Raw genomic sequence first — 17,052 nt, forward strand, 5'->3', positions numbered from 1 at the left:
GATACAACCTCTAATCTACAAAAACCAGAGTTGTCAAGTAACGAAGTACAAATACTTCGTTACCTTACTTAAGTAGAAATTTTGGTTCTGTTTCATTCCTTCCAGACTGCCAGTGGCAGTAAACAGAGTGGATATGTCTCCTCGCGCTCCGCGCAGGTCGAGATTTAATAACAACAGTGTCACGTGAGTGACGTGTAGGCTACCTGTGCGTCTATAAATACCGCCCGGTAGACTACATCCGGCCTCTTGAATCTTCTCGCTGTTAACCTGACGTACATCGCTGGTTAATCGCTCCGTAGATCCGTGTTTCGGATCTATATTTTCTGCAGGTTCGGGGAGGTAAGCTCAACTCTGGTTGGTGGTGTTTGACAGCCTGCCTGTGACTCTTGGTCGGAGCGCACGTTGTGCCCTCTAAGGCTGTGGCTGTCAAGCCATCTTACCTCTCCCTTTCTCCATCGGGAGGATCCGAGCGCCCGTGTGTCGGGCTGGCTCGCTCCCCAGCCACACAAACGGTCTTGAATTGTTTGTGCTGAGCTGATTCCTCCACATGCTAGATGTCCCAGCCGCGTTCAGTGGTCCGCCCACTGCTCTCGTCTGTTGGTTCCTAGCCTGGCTTGGTGAGTATTTTTTACTTAAGCTTTAAAAAAGAAAAATATATATATAAATTTAAAAAAATATATATATATTAAAAAAAAAAAAAAAAAAAAAAAAAAAAAAAAAAAAAGCTAGTCCAGAGGTTCCGGACGCGTTCTGTGGCGGCCACAGTTCTCGCTTGGATTGCCTGGCTCCACACTGAATTGTTTGGATTAAGAACAGTGGTGTGAGGAGTCTGTTAGATGTTCTGATCGAGTCTCGGTTCTCGCCCAGATTTCCTAACTTGACCCTTTTATTTTTTGGAGGAAGCGATGATGGCTTGTACATCATGTGGCACTCTACTGTTGGTAGCGGATGGCCATGAATTGTGCCCCCAGTGTCTGGGGGTGGGGCACCTGAGGGAGGCCCTCTCCGACCCCTGCATCAACTGCGGCATTTTGCCGCTCTCGGTGAGAGAGGACCGGCTGCGTCAGGTGGAAGGCCTCCTCTTTAGGAGCGACCTCCCACCCTCTGGGCCCGCTCATGTCAGTGCAGGTTCCCGCAAAAAGCACCGGGACAAGCGCAGAGCGGGGCCCCATGACGAGCGCAGTGGCCCTACGCAGAAGAAGGCGAAGGATGCTCCCTCACGCAGTGAGATGGAGGATTTACGGGCTGAACTGGAGCAGCTTAAGGCCTTAGTGAGGGAGCGGGCTCTGCCCTCCCCACCTCTGGCGGTCCCCTGGGAGTCAGATTGTGGAGACGATGCTATGTCTACCAGGGCTTCAAACTCCATGTTTCAAGGCCGTGACAGTGTGTTTAGCTCTGGCGAGTATCCCTCCCCTGAGCTGCCGTGTCTGGTGGTTGACCCAGCTAGCATACAGGCAGAGGCTGGCTCGGAGACATCCCTCAGGAGCTCTGGGAGCACTGAGCTGGGAGAGGCCCCCTGCCCTTTGCAGGCAACACTACGTGCGGCCCTGGCTAAGGTCGGGCTGGATGATGCGCCCGCTGCCCAACCGGCGAGCAACCCATTCTTTCGCCGGACTCCTGTAGCCCCGCCCTTTGATGTCCCGCCCTCGCCTGCTTTTTTGCAGGAGCTGCGGCGCTGCTGGGCAGATCCAAAGGCGTTTGCCTACCATGGCAAGGATGCGAGGACTTTGGCCTCCATGCGCCAGGCGGAGCAACATGGCCTGGTTCACATGCCTCCCGTGGACCCGTGTATCGCCTCACTGGTCCTTTCACCAGATGAGGCGCTCAAAGATAAGGCCCGCTGTCCTAGGCCTCAGTGCCGGGTAACGGATAGCCTTCTCTCGACGGCTTATGATGCGGCAGGCCGCATGGCTCGCATTGGGAACTCCCTCTCCGTGCTCCTCCTCGCCCAGTCCCAGATGTTGCAGTCGGAGCATGAGGGCGGGGAGTTGGGTGACACTAACGACGCTGCGCTCCAAGCCTTCGGGCTGATGACCAGAGAGCTTGGCCGCCTGATGTCCACCCTGGTGGTGACGCGGCGTCAGGTGTGGCTGGCGCAGGCACCCATGTCTGATGATTGCAGGCAGACGCTACGGAAGCTTCCGGTAGTGCCGGGCCAGTTGTTTGGGCCAGAGGCAGAACAGGCGTTGGAGCGCAGGAAGCAGTCGGGTCAGGCATCAGAGGCCTGGGGTCGTCGGAGTGCGAGCATGGGACCCCCAGCTCAGCACTCCAGGAGACGGGGCGCACAAGACCTGCGCCGCTCACATCCCCCGAGCCCCCCTCCGCAGCCCTGGCAGCACAGCCGGGTTGCTGGGGGTGGTGGGCGTCAGCCCAGGGGCGCACACCCTCCACCTCGCCGGTCTCAGCGGGTGCAGGGGCAACACCAGCGTCCCCCCAAACCCCCAAATAATCCTCGAGGCACTCTATGAGGGCCTCGGGCCGGCGGTGGGCAGGTTTTCACATCAGCACCTGGCCTATTGGGCAGCCCATTCTCCAGATGTATGGGTTTTGAGAACACTGTCCCAGGGCTACAGGTTTTTAGTTCCGCCGCCGGCCCCCACCACCCTCCGGGGTCAGGGAAACCTCGGTCAGAGACCGCGGGAGGGCCCTGTGTTTGTCACAGGAGATAGCCAAACTCTTGGACAAAAAGGCCATCACAAGAGTTCACCCACATACACAGAGCAGTGGGTTTTACTCAACATACTTCCTCATTCCGAAGAAAGACACTTCTCTTCGGCCTGTGCTGGACCTTCGGGGTCTGAACCAGTACCTGAAGGTCCTCCCATTTCGGATGCTGCGTACACGCGACGTCCTTCAATCTGTCACTCCAGGGGAGTGGTTCACCTCCATAGACCTCAAGGACGCCTACTTTCACGTCCCAATACACCCAGACCACAGACGGTTTCTCAGTTTTGCCTTTCAAGGCCACGCCTACCAGTTCACCGTCCTGCCTTTCGGCCTGTCCCTGGCTCCTCGCATCTTCACCAGATGCATGAGGGCGGCCTTGACATCGCTATGCCTGTCGGGAGTAAAGATTCTCCCATATCTGGACGACTGGCTTATATGCGCCCCCTCGCTCCAGGAGGCGGAGCTGATGACATCCAGGGTCCTCACACATATCGAGGCTCTGGGCATGTCGGTAAATTGGGAGAAGAGCTTGTTGCGTCCTACGCAGCAGACCACCTTCATCGGCCTGTCCCTCGATTCAGTGTCAATGCAGGCACGCCTTACTGCAGAGCGGGCACAGCGGATTCAGGACCTGCTACGGTCCTTCCGCCTCGGGATGAGGTTGCCCGTCCACGCATGGCTCCGACTGCTGGGGATGCTGTCGGCGGCCTCGGCTGTGACACCTCTGGGGCTGCTGCACCTGCGCCCCCTGCAGATGTGGTTCAACAGCCTCCAGATGGACCCTCGCCTTCACAGGTGGGTCAAGGTCAAGGTTACCCACCAGTGCCTTATTCATCTCCACCGGTGGCGGGACAGCACCTTTCTATTGCACGGTGTTCCTCTCGGCTCAGTCCCTTCGAGGCGAGAGGTGGTGACAACAGATGCCTCACCTCAGGGTTGGGGTGCGGTATGGCAGAAGAGGTCAGTCCAGGGGGTTTGGGGCCCTCTGTGGCGGGGACGGCACATCAATGTCCTAGAACTCCGGACTGTCTACTTGGCGCTGAGGCACTTCTTGCCCTTTCTCAGGGGCAAGCATGTCCTCGTCCGGACAGACAACACTTCGACAGTGTTTCATGTCAACCACCAGGGGGGAACCAGGTCGCTGGACTCCCTGAACGAGGCCCGGAGGTTGTGGATGTGGGCTCATCCTCAATTGGCCTCCTTGAGGGCAATGCACCTCCCTGGCAGAGCCAACGTGGTGGCGGATTCCCTCTCACGCCGGCAGCTGCCCCCAGGGGACTGGCGGTTGCACCCCCAGGTGGTGCGAATGATTTGGGATCGATACGGGGAAGCCCGTGTGGATCTGTTCGCCTCGGAGTGTACGACTCATTGTCCACTGTGGTTCTCCTTGGCAGAGACCAGTGCCCCGCTCGGGATGGACGCTCTCGCCAACACTTGGCCGAGAGGCCTCCTTTATGCGTTCCCTCCGATTCCCCTGGTGATGCCCACGCTTCACAGGGTGAGATTATCGGGTCACAGGGTCCTCCTGGTGGCGCCCAAGTGGCCCTCGAGGATTTGGTTCTCCACGCTCCTCAGCCTGTTGGACGGGGAGCCTTGGCAGCTCCCAGTACGGTCAGACCTCCTGTCCCAGCTGGGCGGGGAGGTATGGCATCCCTCTCCGAGCCTCCTTCAACTCTGGGCCTGGCCGTTGAGAGGGAAGGGTCATTCTTGACGCACCTTGAGCCCTCGGTATGTGAGACCTTGCAGAATGCTAGAGCTCCTTCCACGAGAAGGGTGTATTCGCATTGCTGGACCGCTTTCTCCTCCTGGTGCAGGGACGGGGGTTTTGACCCGATCTCCTGTCCGTTACAAATTGTACTGCGGTACCTGCAGTATCTGTTTGAGGCGGGCCGGGCGGCCTCGACCTTGAAGGTGCACGTAGCGGCTATTTCTGTCCACCATGGCCACATCGATGGTAGACCAGTTGGTGCGCATTACTGGGTAGCACAGTTTCTGCGGGGTGCCAGGAGACTGCGCCCCCCCAGAGTGCAGCGTGCAGCAGCATGGGACCTGCCGCTGGTCCTGCAGGCCTTGGGCGAGGCCCCCTTTGAGCCTATGGCAGGGGGGTCCTTGAGGACGACGTCATGGAAGACCGCCTTTCTGTTGGCTGTTACGTCTGCCAAGCGTGTGAGCGAGCTCCACGCCCTTTCAGTCAGTCCTACGTGCCTTCGGTGGAAGGCGGACAGCTCAGGAGTGACCCTGTGGCCAAATGTTGCTTTCCTGCCAAAGGTGTTACCCCCTGACCATGCCAATCAGGCCATAGAGTTGGCAGCATACCATCCTCCCCCGTTTGAGCGTTGCGGCTCTACCTTCAGGCAACACAGAGCTTTCGACGCTCTGAGCAGTTGTTTGTGTGCTACAGGGGGGCGCACAAGGGCCGTGCCCTGTCGAAGCAACGTCTCTCCCACTGGATTGTTGAAGCAATCAAACAGGCTTATGACGTGGCAGGTAGACCTGCACCTTCAGGCGTTGTCTGTCATTCCACCAGGGGTGTGGCCACTTCCTGGGCGGCAATGAGAGGGGTACCGTTGTCTGAGATCTGTGCAGCGGCATCCTGGACGGTGCCGTGCACCTTCTCCAGGTTCTATCGCCTTAACGTGGCCTCTGGGTCCACGCTGGCTTCGGCCGTTCTGCCTTTGGCTTCTACGGCTGACCACTAGGTGGGTGTTGTTCCTCGTGACAGTGCTGGTATGAGTCATCCACTCTGTTTACTGCCACTGGCAGTCTGGAAGGAATGAAACAGAACGTAAGTTACGGATGTAACTATGGTTCTGTGAATTCCTGGATGACTGCCAGTCACACCGGTCACTCCGAACTTCCTGCGAGAAGATTCTGGGAGGCCGGATGTAGTCTACCGGGCGGTATTTATAGACGCACAGGTAGCCTACACGTCACTCACGTGACACTGTTGTTATTAAATCTCGACCTGCGCGGAGCGCGAGGAGACATATCCACTCTGTTTACTGCCACTGGCAGTCATCCAGGAATTCACAGAACCATAGTTACATCCGTAACTTACGTTATCTATACTTCACTGGAGTAATAATTTTTCAGACGACTTTTTACTTTTACTCCTTACATTTTCACACATTTATTTGTACTTTTTACTCCTTAAATTTTAAAAACAGCCTTGTTACTCCATTTCATTTCGGCCTTTACAAAAAAACTATCCAGTTAAATTGCTCCATCCGGATAGAGTGAATTTGGTTGTGTTTGTTTCAGATGTTCTTGTCCAGTTTTGTTCTTACATCCGTTCCCTCAGATTCCTGCAACTAAACTTGGATGTACATTCCAATAAAGGTTAGGATAAATGATAACATGCCTCTGAAGTTTGACTTTTTGCACCATTACAATACTTATAGGCAACTAGTCATCATATCTCCTGCTCTCTGAAACACATGTTATTGCTCAATAGTACACATAGGGCCTGATTTACTAAGATCCTAAATAAAGAGTACTAAATTGCGTGTGCACTGAAAAAGTCTGCACGTGCTGTTGTTGTGTGGTTTGCGGGTGATCAACTAAGATTGCGTGCGCAATTGATAACAGGTGCAAACCTCAGTATTTAAATGAGGTGTTGCGTGTCTTAAGGTTTGCGCCATGGATCAGTCTGTATGGAAAACAGTATAGTCGCAAGCGCAAAATGAAATTTGACGAGTTGGAGTTAGAGATATTAGTGGAAGAGGCAAATAAACACATTCATGAACTACAGCAAAGAAATTTAAACATTACCAAAAGAAAGGCAATATGGGAGAAAATCTGCGATAGAATAAATGCAGTTGGTAAGACAAAAAGAACGGCAGATGAGGTTAAAAGAAGGTGGCAAGATATAAGGCGAAGAACTAAAGAAAAAGTGGCCTTTAATAAAACTTGTGCAACCATTTTTAAAATAGCATGCAGCAGAATAAAGACTCTCTCTCTGCGTATTCTTTGATTTTGGCATGTCGCCTCCTTGCCACAATAACAGCAGCCATCGGTGCGTAATGCTGGCTAGATTAGCACCTTCCTTTCTAACGTATTAAATACAGACGCAATCACAATCCCCGCAATTACTTTCAGGCTTGGTAAATCTCATTGCGTGTGGTAAATTAACCTATTTGCATTTCCCCCTCCCAGTATTTAGTGCTTTCTGGCGGGTACGCCCCATATTGATTATTCATCAGGGCAAAAGTACTAAATGAATAGCGTGTGCAATTTTGCTCATTTGAGAGGCGCAGTCCTCTTTGCACGCTGTTAGTAGATCAGCTGGCACTTTGGTTTGTGGGTGATGTCAAGTTTGCACACGTTTTAACACACGCAAACCTTTAGTAAATCAGGCCCATATATGGTTCTTTAATATATTTGCATTATACTAAGATACATTCATTTTCAATGGCTTTTGTCCTTAATGGCTTTTTCCCCCCTTACCTTACTTTTACCTTTATACTTTAAGTAGTTTTGAAACCAGTAATTTTATACTTTTACTTGAATAAAAAACTTGAGTTGATACTTCAACTTCTACAGGAGTATTTTTAAACTCTAGTATCTATACTTCTACCTGAGTGATGAATGTGAATACTTTTGACACCTCTGACAAAAACACAGGACATAATACAGATGACATATTATCTGTGATTCACAAACAGCAGTGTTGAAAAAACTTATGAGATTTCTTCTCATTGCTTCCAAAAAATGTACACAGTTAGTCGCAGCCGGCTGCTGCTTAAAAAACAAACAAACGTAAAAACAGTCTAGAGCTGGTCTAGATTCACGTATGTACTAACACAGTGCCAAGGAGGAAAGACATCAATCCTGATCTTGGAGAAGCATCTGAAAAACGTTCAAGACAGTTGCCAACGCTCCTAAGAGTGAATGTCCCAGCAAGTTCAGCCCGAGGTCTGTCTGACCCTGCAGTGCTCAAGAAGAAAAATAGACAAGACTTTTACCTCAGAGTCATGGCAGTAATTGCCAAAAGACTGCACAAGTACGGCCTGAGTGGAAGGGTCACCAGGCAAAAGCCACGTCTGGCTTAAGAGAGCACAATAGCACAGCTCAGCTTTGCAAATTTGCACCAAAACAAACCACAAGACGAGAGGGAAGCGGAATCCGTTTGGAGAGATGGACGGAAGTGAAGATGTGTGGCTATAATGCACAAATGTGACGTGTTTATCAAGAACCGTGGTAGAAGGGGGTCGCCACAGGACATGAGCATCCTGTCGTCGGCGAGTGTCCTGTTCCTGGTCCTGAAGAGCAACTGTCATGCAGGTTTTAGATGTTTCCCTGCTCCAACTGGATGGATCATTAACCGTCTGGTGCAGAGCTGGATGACAGGATGACGGTGATCCGTTCATTTGAATCAGGTGTGTTGCTGCAAGGAAGCATCTAAAACATGCAGGACAGTGGCATTGGAGGACGAGGGCTGCCTATCCCGGGTCTAAATCATGCTGGGCCTCGGTCCTCGTTGAACACCAGACTTAGCCCATAATGTACTCCCGTGTTGGAACACTCTAGGTTCCAGCACGAGGCCTTCTGCTCAAACACTTGACTGAAACTGGATCAAGCAAAAGCACAATAATCCCGGATGAGCCAGCAGGTATGTGCAAAAAAAAGGAATGAAGGTCTGGTGATGGAGCAGGCAGAGTTGAAATGTTATGATAAGATGCGTGAATGAATGTTCACAAACTCCATGAAGCAAAGCCGTGTTGTAAAGAGGAGTGAGCCAAAACCCCTCCATGTGGAGGACTGATGATATCATACAGTAATTAGTTTAATTAGTTTCTGCTGCTGAAGGTGGTTGTACAAGGAACTGAAGGGAAGGGTGTACACCATCTTTCATGAAGTTGATTTCTTGATCTTTTGTTTTTTTAATTTCCTGATGAAGTGTAAAACCCCAGATCAAAAACCTTTCTCCTTTGTTTATCTGCTGATTGATGGCAGCACATAACATCCTGTTATCTGACAATTAAAAAAGCAACTTATTAAAGACCAATGATCCATTTTTGTTGCTTTTCATTTTGGTTTGAAAGTTTCTAACGTGTTCCCCCTCTGATGAGTGTCTGCATCTAAACACGTGTGTCTGACGTGTGAGGAGGTCACGTGGGGTGCCAACTGTCTTCTGTCTACAGTTATGAAGAAGTGATGCTTCTGTACTTTCCTGTCAGTTATGGTAAATGGGGTCAGACTAGGGCTGGGCGATATATCGAGATTTTAATATATATCGATATATTTTCAAATGCGATATGGTACGAGACAATATCGTTTATATCGATTTAAATTATTATTTCTTTTTTATGATTTTGATATAGCTTATTTTGTGACAAATTGACTTGAATGTTTTATTTGAGATTTGCACAAATGTTTTGTTATTTGCACAACTGTCAACCTCAGTGGAAAAGTCTGCCTGTAACTGTCTACATTGTATTAATTGCACAGTGTATTTTAATTTAATTGTTATGCAGGAAAGGGATATTTGTTTTTTATTCTATATATGCAGGCAGTTTATTTTTATTTCATTTGTTTTATGCATTTTGATATTGTGCAGACCTCTGTTAATAAAGGTACGAGGCATTGTATTAAAACTAACTGTTTTTTTAAGGGTTTGCCTCAGAAAAAAAATGAAGCTAACAGAGATGCTATGCTATAATGCTTTGGGGGAAACCCCAATTATGGCACAGAAAAAATATCGATATATATCGAGTATCGCCATTCAGCTAGAAAATATCCAGATATGACTTTTGGTCCATATCGCCCAGCCCTAGGTCAGACACAGTAATAGAGGTTAAAGGGTGGAGGACAGACAACCCCATGGGTTGCTGTGGTCACATGAGCACTGGGAGCTACACGTCTACTTTTGTTAGTGGTCTTCTTCTACGGAGGGAGCTGGCTGAACACGTTACCTGAGGTTAGACTCTGAGTTACTCCTTTGGTGCAAGTCCTCTTCTTCCTCCACCAAACCTTCCTGATGCTCCTCGCCTCTATCTGACTCCTCTCTCTCGCCCTGAAATCTGCCCTCTTTACTCGCCCCCCTGCCCCTCTCCCTCACCTCCTCCTCCTCTCTCACCTCCCCTAACTGCTCGTCCCCCTCCCAGGTTTGGCTGAAGACGGAGACAGAAGCAAAGACAGCAGCACATGCAAAGCAGAAAGAAAACCAAACAAAAGCATGAACAACGTCAACAAGAGAGGAAAGAAATAGACAAATAAGAGACACATCGCAGCCAAAAAGGCCGAATGGTTCAAAAATAAGAGAAAACATGAAGTAAGGTGGGAAACTTACAGTAAAGCATCATGCAAAATGTGTTTGCACTTTGATTTGAGGTAAAACAGATGAAATTATTTCATTGTTTCAGGGTGTTCATGGACAAACTTCCCCACAGCGCGAATGCACAGAGTTCAACCATTTGGTTCCAGATTCTCTAAAGCGGAGCCAAACCTGAACTCATCACAGAGAGGAGATGACACACGATGCTACACGGTGCGTCTTCCTCCCCCGTCTCAACCAGGTGCAAACGATTTCAGGAGTGAAAGCGTCTGGACGCGGCCACGTGCAAAAAGATCCACAGCTGAGGGGAGATCTGCCCTTTCCAGAAAACAACGCAGCGCAGCTCCAACACGAGCGGTGCGGACGGCAGCCTACCGGATCTTTCGGTTTCCTTGCGGCCTCTCTGACTGGACAGACATGTAGCTCGTGCTGCTGAACCGAGAGGCACTACTCGTTCTCGACACAGCGGACACGTCGCTTACATCGCTGTCCGACGACTTGGCCGACAGGTTGTCGGAGCCCCGCGGGTCTCTGCCTGAGCGCTGCGGAGAGAGAGAAACAACGTACGTTTAAAATTCACTCTGATGGTGATGCCTCATGACAATATTGATTCAAATGATCACCAATCAATCAGACCAATATTTGCTAATCCGTGTACTTTAAAATATGATGATTTGGTTAATTATAAAACTATTCAAACAATGTATGACGTACATAATAATGTGCTTCCTGTCGGTATGCAGAAGGAGTCAGACAGGACGGTTCAAAACATCCAAAGAGCAAACACAAAGAACAGAAGTACATATATTAAGGGAGTGATTTTGTGGAACAACTGTGCAAATTTATTTACAATGACTGTGTTTCCATGCATCAATAACTCTTTTAAAACCCGAATATTGGCAATAACCCGAATTTGCACGGCCATGTAAACACCAATAACCCCTTTGAATAACCCGAATTTGCTCATATTGGGGTTTTTAAAAACCCGAATATGACCCCTGGGTTACTCCTTTTAAAACCTGAATATTTGGTCATGTAAACGCCAAACGGAATATCCCCATCAAACGGAACATGAATTTGTTTTCTGCGCATGCTCTGTTCACAAGGAATCCTGGTCTTTTGAGTCCAGGAAGTTCTTATAAACACGGAGAAACACAAGACCAGGAGGAGACTAATCACTTCATAAATGTACCGTATTTTCGCGACCATAAGGCGCAACTTTTTTTTTTTTTTTTTTTTTAAATGTGCCGGGCGCCTTAAGAAACGGTGCGCCGTGTCTATTACCTGAATTACGGTAATGTCAGGTCGGCCACCATGAGAAGGTAAAAAGAGAAGGGGGCGGGTGAAGCTGAATGAGACCATCCACTGAGCTGTTTAATGCGAAACAGATGATGAAGACTTTTAAGGATTTGCTTGATGTGTAAAGTGAAATAAAATACAATCAAACTAAGTTTTGCTCCGCTCTATTTAAATAAGCACACTTGTGTGTGAGTGTTCTGCAGCGCCGGCCGGTCGGAACCGTCCACATTCCCCGGTTAAAGCAGCGGCTGCAGCAGCGCGGTGATGGTCGCTGCTGCAGCCGACTTCCTGGTTCCCCAAGCGGGTCATGGGTAATGAAGGATATGAACATTTCTGCATTTGTAGACGGTAGAAAGTACAGGGATAGCGAGATTTAAAAGAAGGTGAGCGAAAAGTTGCGCGAAGCAGCATTTGTTTTGAATTTGGATACAGGAAGAAGAAGTGGAAATGACGGTAATTGCGTCATGACGTTCTCCGTGCGTCGCTGGTTTGATCGAGATATCCCGAATGATTAATTACCATGTAAACGGAATATTCCGAATGTTTCAGTAACCGGAATTTTAGCAATAACCTGAATTTTGACTGCATGTAAACGTAGTCAATGTGTCATCTGTCATTGAAAAAAAGATGTTTAAAAATACTATTAATTGAATGAAAGACCCAACTACGAGCTCTTTGTTTTATTGAATCTTTGCAGAGCTTAGATTGAGGTTTTTGTTTTCTCCTGTTTTTATAAAAGAGTGGGTATAATAAGCTTCTGCTCCAAGCCACACCTTTTCAGTTGCTATTTCCTGTTTTTTCATGGTTTCATTGTTATTGCACGTCAATACAGAGCCCTATGGTGCAAATAAACAAACAAAATACATTAAAAAAACTTTTATCAAGTTCAAGCTCATCTAGAACGAGAACTTTCAGCCAATGCTTCATGGGGAAGGACAGACTTTAGTTATGAATGTTGGATACTTTGCATGAAGTCAACGCCTCTGCTGGCCCGACTCCAGCCCTCCTGATACAGAGAGCATGAATAAAGAAGACGTCACTTTAAAGTCTGCTCTTTAATAATAATTACACCAGCCAGAATAATGTTGCTCCATAAAGTTTGTTACGTGTCTTTTCAGAGTTGAGCGTTTGAGCCATTCAAATTTATAGTTTCATGACCGCCCAGTGACTAATTCTAACCAAAACATTGATTAACAGCAGCTTAGTGAAATCAGAGCCGTACATTAGAAAGTGACTGTAAAACGTTAATGGATTTCTGCCTGTACTTTCTGTGTATGCTTTAGCCTGCAACGCTGCGGTCCAGGAGGTAAATTAACCATCATAGGATGAACTGAACTGAACCTGGGCTGACAAAGTCAACTCAGGAACATGTTACAAAGCAGTTCAGAGATGACGGCAGATGTGCACGTCTCATTTAATAAACGAATAAAATACAACAGATGAATAATGAACACGACACTGGGCTCCTTTCCTCTTTCAAGTATTTTCATTGTTTGCTGCACCTCAGTTTTATTTCTAAAATGTTGCACTAAGCAGCAGGTGTGAATAAAGAGAAAATAGCCATCTGTGCATAAGCGTGGGTCGTCATGGTAACGCCCACCACAGAAGACACTGATGCAGGTTATGGCTTTGCCTCCTTTTAGTCAGAGTTTACGATAAATTGAGCAACCTATCAACGATTTTCAATGTCCTAGAAATTAGGTCTGTGTAGTCAAACTACATTGTTCATATATTGATCACTAGGGGTGTAACGATACACTAAACTCACGATACGGTACAATACACGATATTGAGGTCACGATAACGATACGATATTATAGCAGTATTTTATAGTATAACAACCTTGAATGAGGAACATATGACTGGAAAAAATTGTCTTTTATTTGAAAGACACAAAATACAAAACAATACTGTGCGTTTGCCCTATTGTTACAGTTTGTAATGTTTTATAACTGTTTAAGTTTTAAAGAGAAAGTCAGGCCAACCAAATAAATAAAAGTAAATAAATATATACAATTTTACATCATAAAAAAGATTGATTCATGCTCACCTTATAAGTGTAAGAGGAGATTTATTTTTGTTAAGGTTATTTTGGTAATTCAGGGTTCATCCATCCATCCATCCATTATCTATACCTGCTTTATCCTTTGCAGGGTCACAGGGGTCTGCTGGAGCCTATCCCAGCTCATTTCAGGTGAGAGGCAGGGGTAACACCCTGGACAGGTCACCAGTCCATCGCAGGGCGTATAATAATAATTCAGGGTTCATTATTTTATAAATATATTCTTTATATTCTGATGTAAATCAGGGACTATAATGACACTAGTCAGTTTATCTGTAGTGCTTAGTCTGTTTTAGATTGGGCGGAGTGATACGCCACAGTACGGCACTAGGTGCTGTGTTGATGTTCTAAAATCCTACACTGTTGAGGGACATTAAAGTACACTGGAACTCAGCAGAAGTTGTCCCTGTTTATATCCTACTCACGACCCGAAAAAGGTTTAATTTAATAAGGTAAGGCTTAACTCTACACCAGACTTAAAAGTTCAGAGCTCAAAACCCTGCAAGAGTCCCGTGATCGGGACCGTAAAACGGGACTAGTTTCTTCTGAGCGGAGTAAAATTTTGGTCCGCGGGTCGAGTCGCGGTCGTCACGCGTGGTCGGATGCACGTTACTAGTAAACACAATATATTAATATTGATAACCCAATATCGCGATACAGTTTGTCACCTCCACCACACGTATTGTGGCGTTTTTGTATCGCGAAATTTCGTGGCACGATATATTGTTACACCCCTATTGATCACATATTGATCCGCCTGTTAGCAAAGCCCATGAAGGCAATGTTTAATAGATAGATTTCCCTTTAGTCTACGTAAATCTAGGTTTCAAAGAATGTCATTTTGCTGGTGAGTGCATCAGTAATACTTATAATACAGTTTTCTACGGTGACATCAGTACATTTCCTCAAATAATTCACTGGAAGGGCAGAACCATAACACTGGTTTACAGGGAAGGATTTAACTGCGCCAACGGTAAACAAAAGCTTCCTCAGAGGCTTAACTAGTTTGGCAACGTTGGCGCAAACCTGCTTCAGGATGATCTTTGAAGGTGTTTACAACATCCAGTGTATACTTTCCTGAGAAATGTTTTTGCAGGAGACTCTAAGATGACTGTTACAGCCAGGATTCTAGTTTGATGATAGTAGGAATGCTGCCTGGTCAATGGGACGTCAGGAAAGACTAATGTTCAAAAGACAAGGACGAGTACAATTTAATCTTCTTTTTATAGCCTGTGTTGAAACACAACTGGCTTCTGCAGACGTTTCCACAGCACTGACTTAAAAGGAAATCAGAATGGGAAGATTGTGTCTTGAACATCCTGCTCCAGCCTGGCTGAACTCTCTAAACACGTTCACCCACCGCCGCTTACAGAGCAGGGTAGTAAACACTTGACTCTGCAAACACTCAGTGTCACATTACTTGAAATTGAGAGTTTTTCTTCAAGATGAACCTCCATCTATCTAATACAGCTGAGGTATCAAACTGAGTGTGCGTACGTTATGTGTGTGCAGGCCTGTATGGAGACTATGCAAACATCGGCACACATGTGCAGTCTGACGGTGATGTATGCCTGACTTTCACATGTACAGTAAAGCTTCCCCACTGCAGTGCAACCACGCGTACAGAGTACTGTTTGTACCTGTTTCCCACAGTGAATCTGGAGCACGGAAGCATAAATCCAGCTAATGTGGAAATGTTTTTTACCTTGTGGTAGTCCTGCTCGAGTCTGGAGTCGGAGCCGGCCCCCTGCTTGTACTTGTTCATCTTTAGTTTCATCTGCTTGGTCCTCTCCTCCATGTCCATACCTGCACGAGGAGACAGATGCCGGTGAGACAGGAACTGGCACTGTGAGGCGAGTCTGGTGCATGGCGACGCACAGTTTCCGTGAAAGACAAACTTCTGCTGAGGCATGAGCCATGACAAAGACAGATCTGAATGGGGAAAGCGGAATGGCTGGTAACATAGGTCTAAATAACAGACTCCATCAACTTGACCAAAGCGTTTTCCTACAGATTCACCAGTCCACTGACAAAAAAATTATTTTTCCATCAGTAAACACATCACAAAGTCATTAGGAAACATGTTGCAGTGTACAGAACAGAGAAGAAAGCGATTTGTATAACCTGTAAGGTAAATATAACTCACAGAAAACCACAACACATTTCACCCTGCACCTAAAGCAGCATCGTCCTGCTGAACATGCTCACAGTTGTGAAGCTAACAGAGGCTTAAAGAAAGCACACGGCCTGCAGCCTCTGCTATCTTTAACGGGTGATTCACGTACGCTATAGGTCCATGGAAGGAAATCAGCATAGGTCAGAATCAGTATCGGCAGGTTAGACCTTTAAAAACATCCCAAACAGCAAAGAACATGTGGTGCATCTCCACTTTTTAATATTCAAATGTTTAAAATGACACAAGTTATTGAATCCAAGCAGCCAAATTACCAAAGAGGTTTGCTTTTACCGTACGTTTCACGTACGATTCTTGATAAATTCAAATCTGGGGACCCATGTGACAAAGCACAGCTCTGAGCTCCGGCAAAGAGCTTGGATCCTTTCGGACCACCTTGATTGTTCTGCCCATCTTGAAAATTCAATTTAAGCTCTGACCGGTACTGCTGCAAGCCCTGTTAGCGCAGCAAACACGAACCTAGAGCCAGCAGGAAGGCAGAAACATTAGCTTGTGCAAGAACTTCCACTAAATACTGTGAGAACTGTCGGCATTTTTCATCATATAAAAATAAATCCCTCACCATAGACCAATGTCACTCTGCTTGAATGTCCAGAACATCTAAATGACCTTTTTAGAGCCGTAATATTTCCACATATGCACCAAGGTAGGACTTTGTTGCTTCCCTGACAATTTGACTTCACAGTTTGCTCCGTTTCTACTTTTGTGTCACGCGATGGCAATGATGGTGAAAGCTCATGAAGAGACGCCATGCACGAAGACATGAAGCCTGTGCTTTAACAAAAAACACGCACGGACACAGACGAGCAGTACGAGGTAGAGCGAATGAGCAAAAGCACAGCCGACGTCAACGTTTCTCGTTTTCCCTACTACACAATCCACAAAATGTGATTTCTTTAGTCTCGTCTCAGTTGTCAGATGGTCCTAATGCATCTAATGTATTATATTACATTCCTAATATACATGAAACACTGCAATGACACGCATGGTATTTCTTGACTGAGCTGCAAAATGTAGCCAGTCGCTACGTGAGCATTATTTAACAGCTCCAAACGGTATTCAAAACCACTTTGGACGTCAAATACTTGACCAATTACGGCCACAAAGTCAATTTTGGAATTCGGAGCTAAAGCACGATCACAGAAAAATCAAGAAAAGGCATCTGCCAAACCTCACGTCAACACCTGGTGCAAAGGAGCTACACAGAAAGCATGACCATGCATCCGTGGACGGTGGACTTGCACGGCCCGTGCAGCGGAATGAATCAAGGCGTAATCATGGAGGACAAGCTGGAGAACAACTAACGGCACGGACGCATGGAGGCGAGCAAACGGGGGAATAAAGGAAAAGAAGGTGGAGATGAAGGAGCGAGTGGGGGAGGAAGTAGAGGAAGTGAGGAGACGGAGTCAGAAGAGGAAGAGGGTGCAGAAGAAGAAGGGACAGACCTGAGTTCGTCCAACTTGGTAAGTCCGCGTCTTCTGGGTTCACATCACAAAATGGACAGACACAGACAGAGGAGAGGAACATGGACGTGAGAGGATGCACAAAGGGTAG

The 17,052-nt window shown here is 47.2% G+C and overlaps 1 protein-coding gene across 1 annotated transcript in view; it reads right to left on the reverse strand.

Moving 5' to 3' along the window:
- rims2a (regulating synaptic membrane exocytosis 2a) overlaps positions 1 to 17,052 on the reverse strand; it is a 203,935-nt gene that overhangs the window by 36,647 nt on the left and 150,236 nt on the right. Inside the window, 3 exon segments of the mRNA XM_061716044.1 lie at positions 10,319 to 10,485; positions 15,010 to 15,110; positions 16,944 to 16,976. Of these exon segments, the coding sequence (XP_061572028.1) occupies positions 10,319 to 10,485; positions 15,010 to 15,110; positions 16,944 to 16,976 (301 nt within the window).

This window comes from Cololabis saira, chromosome 3 (genome assembly GCF_033807715.1).
Source record: "Cololabis saira isolate AMF1-May2022 chromosome 3, fColSai1.1, whole genome shotgun sequence".
NCBI lineage: Eukaryota > Metazoa > Chordata > Actinopteri > Beloniformes > Belonidae > Cololabis > Cololabis saira.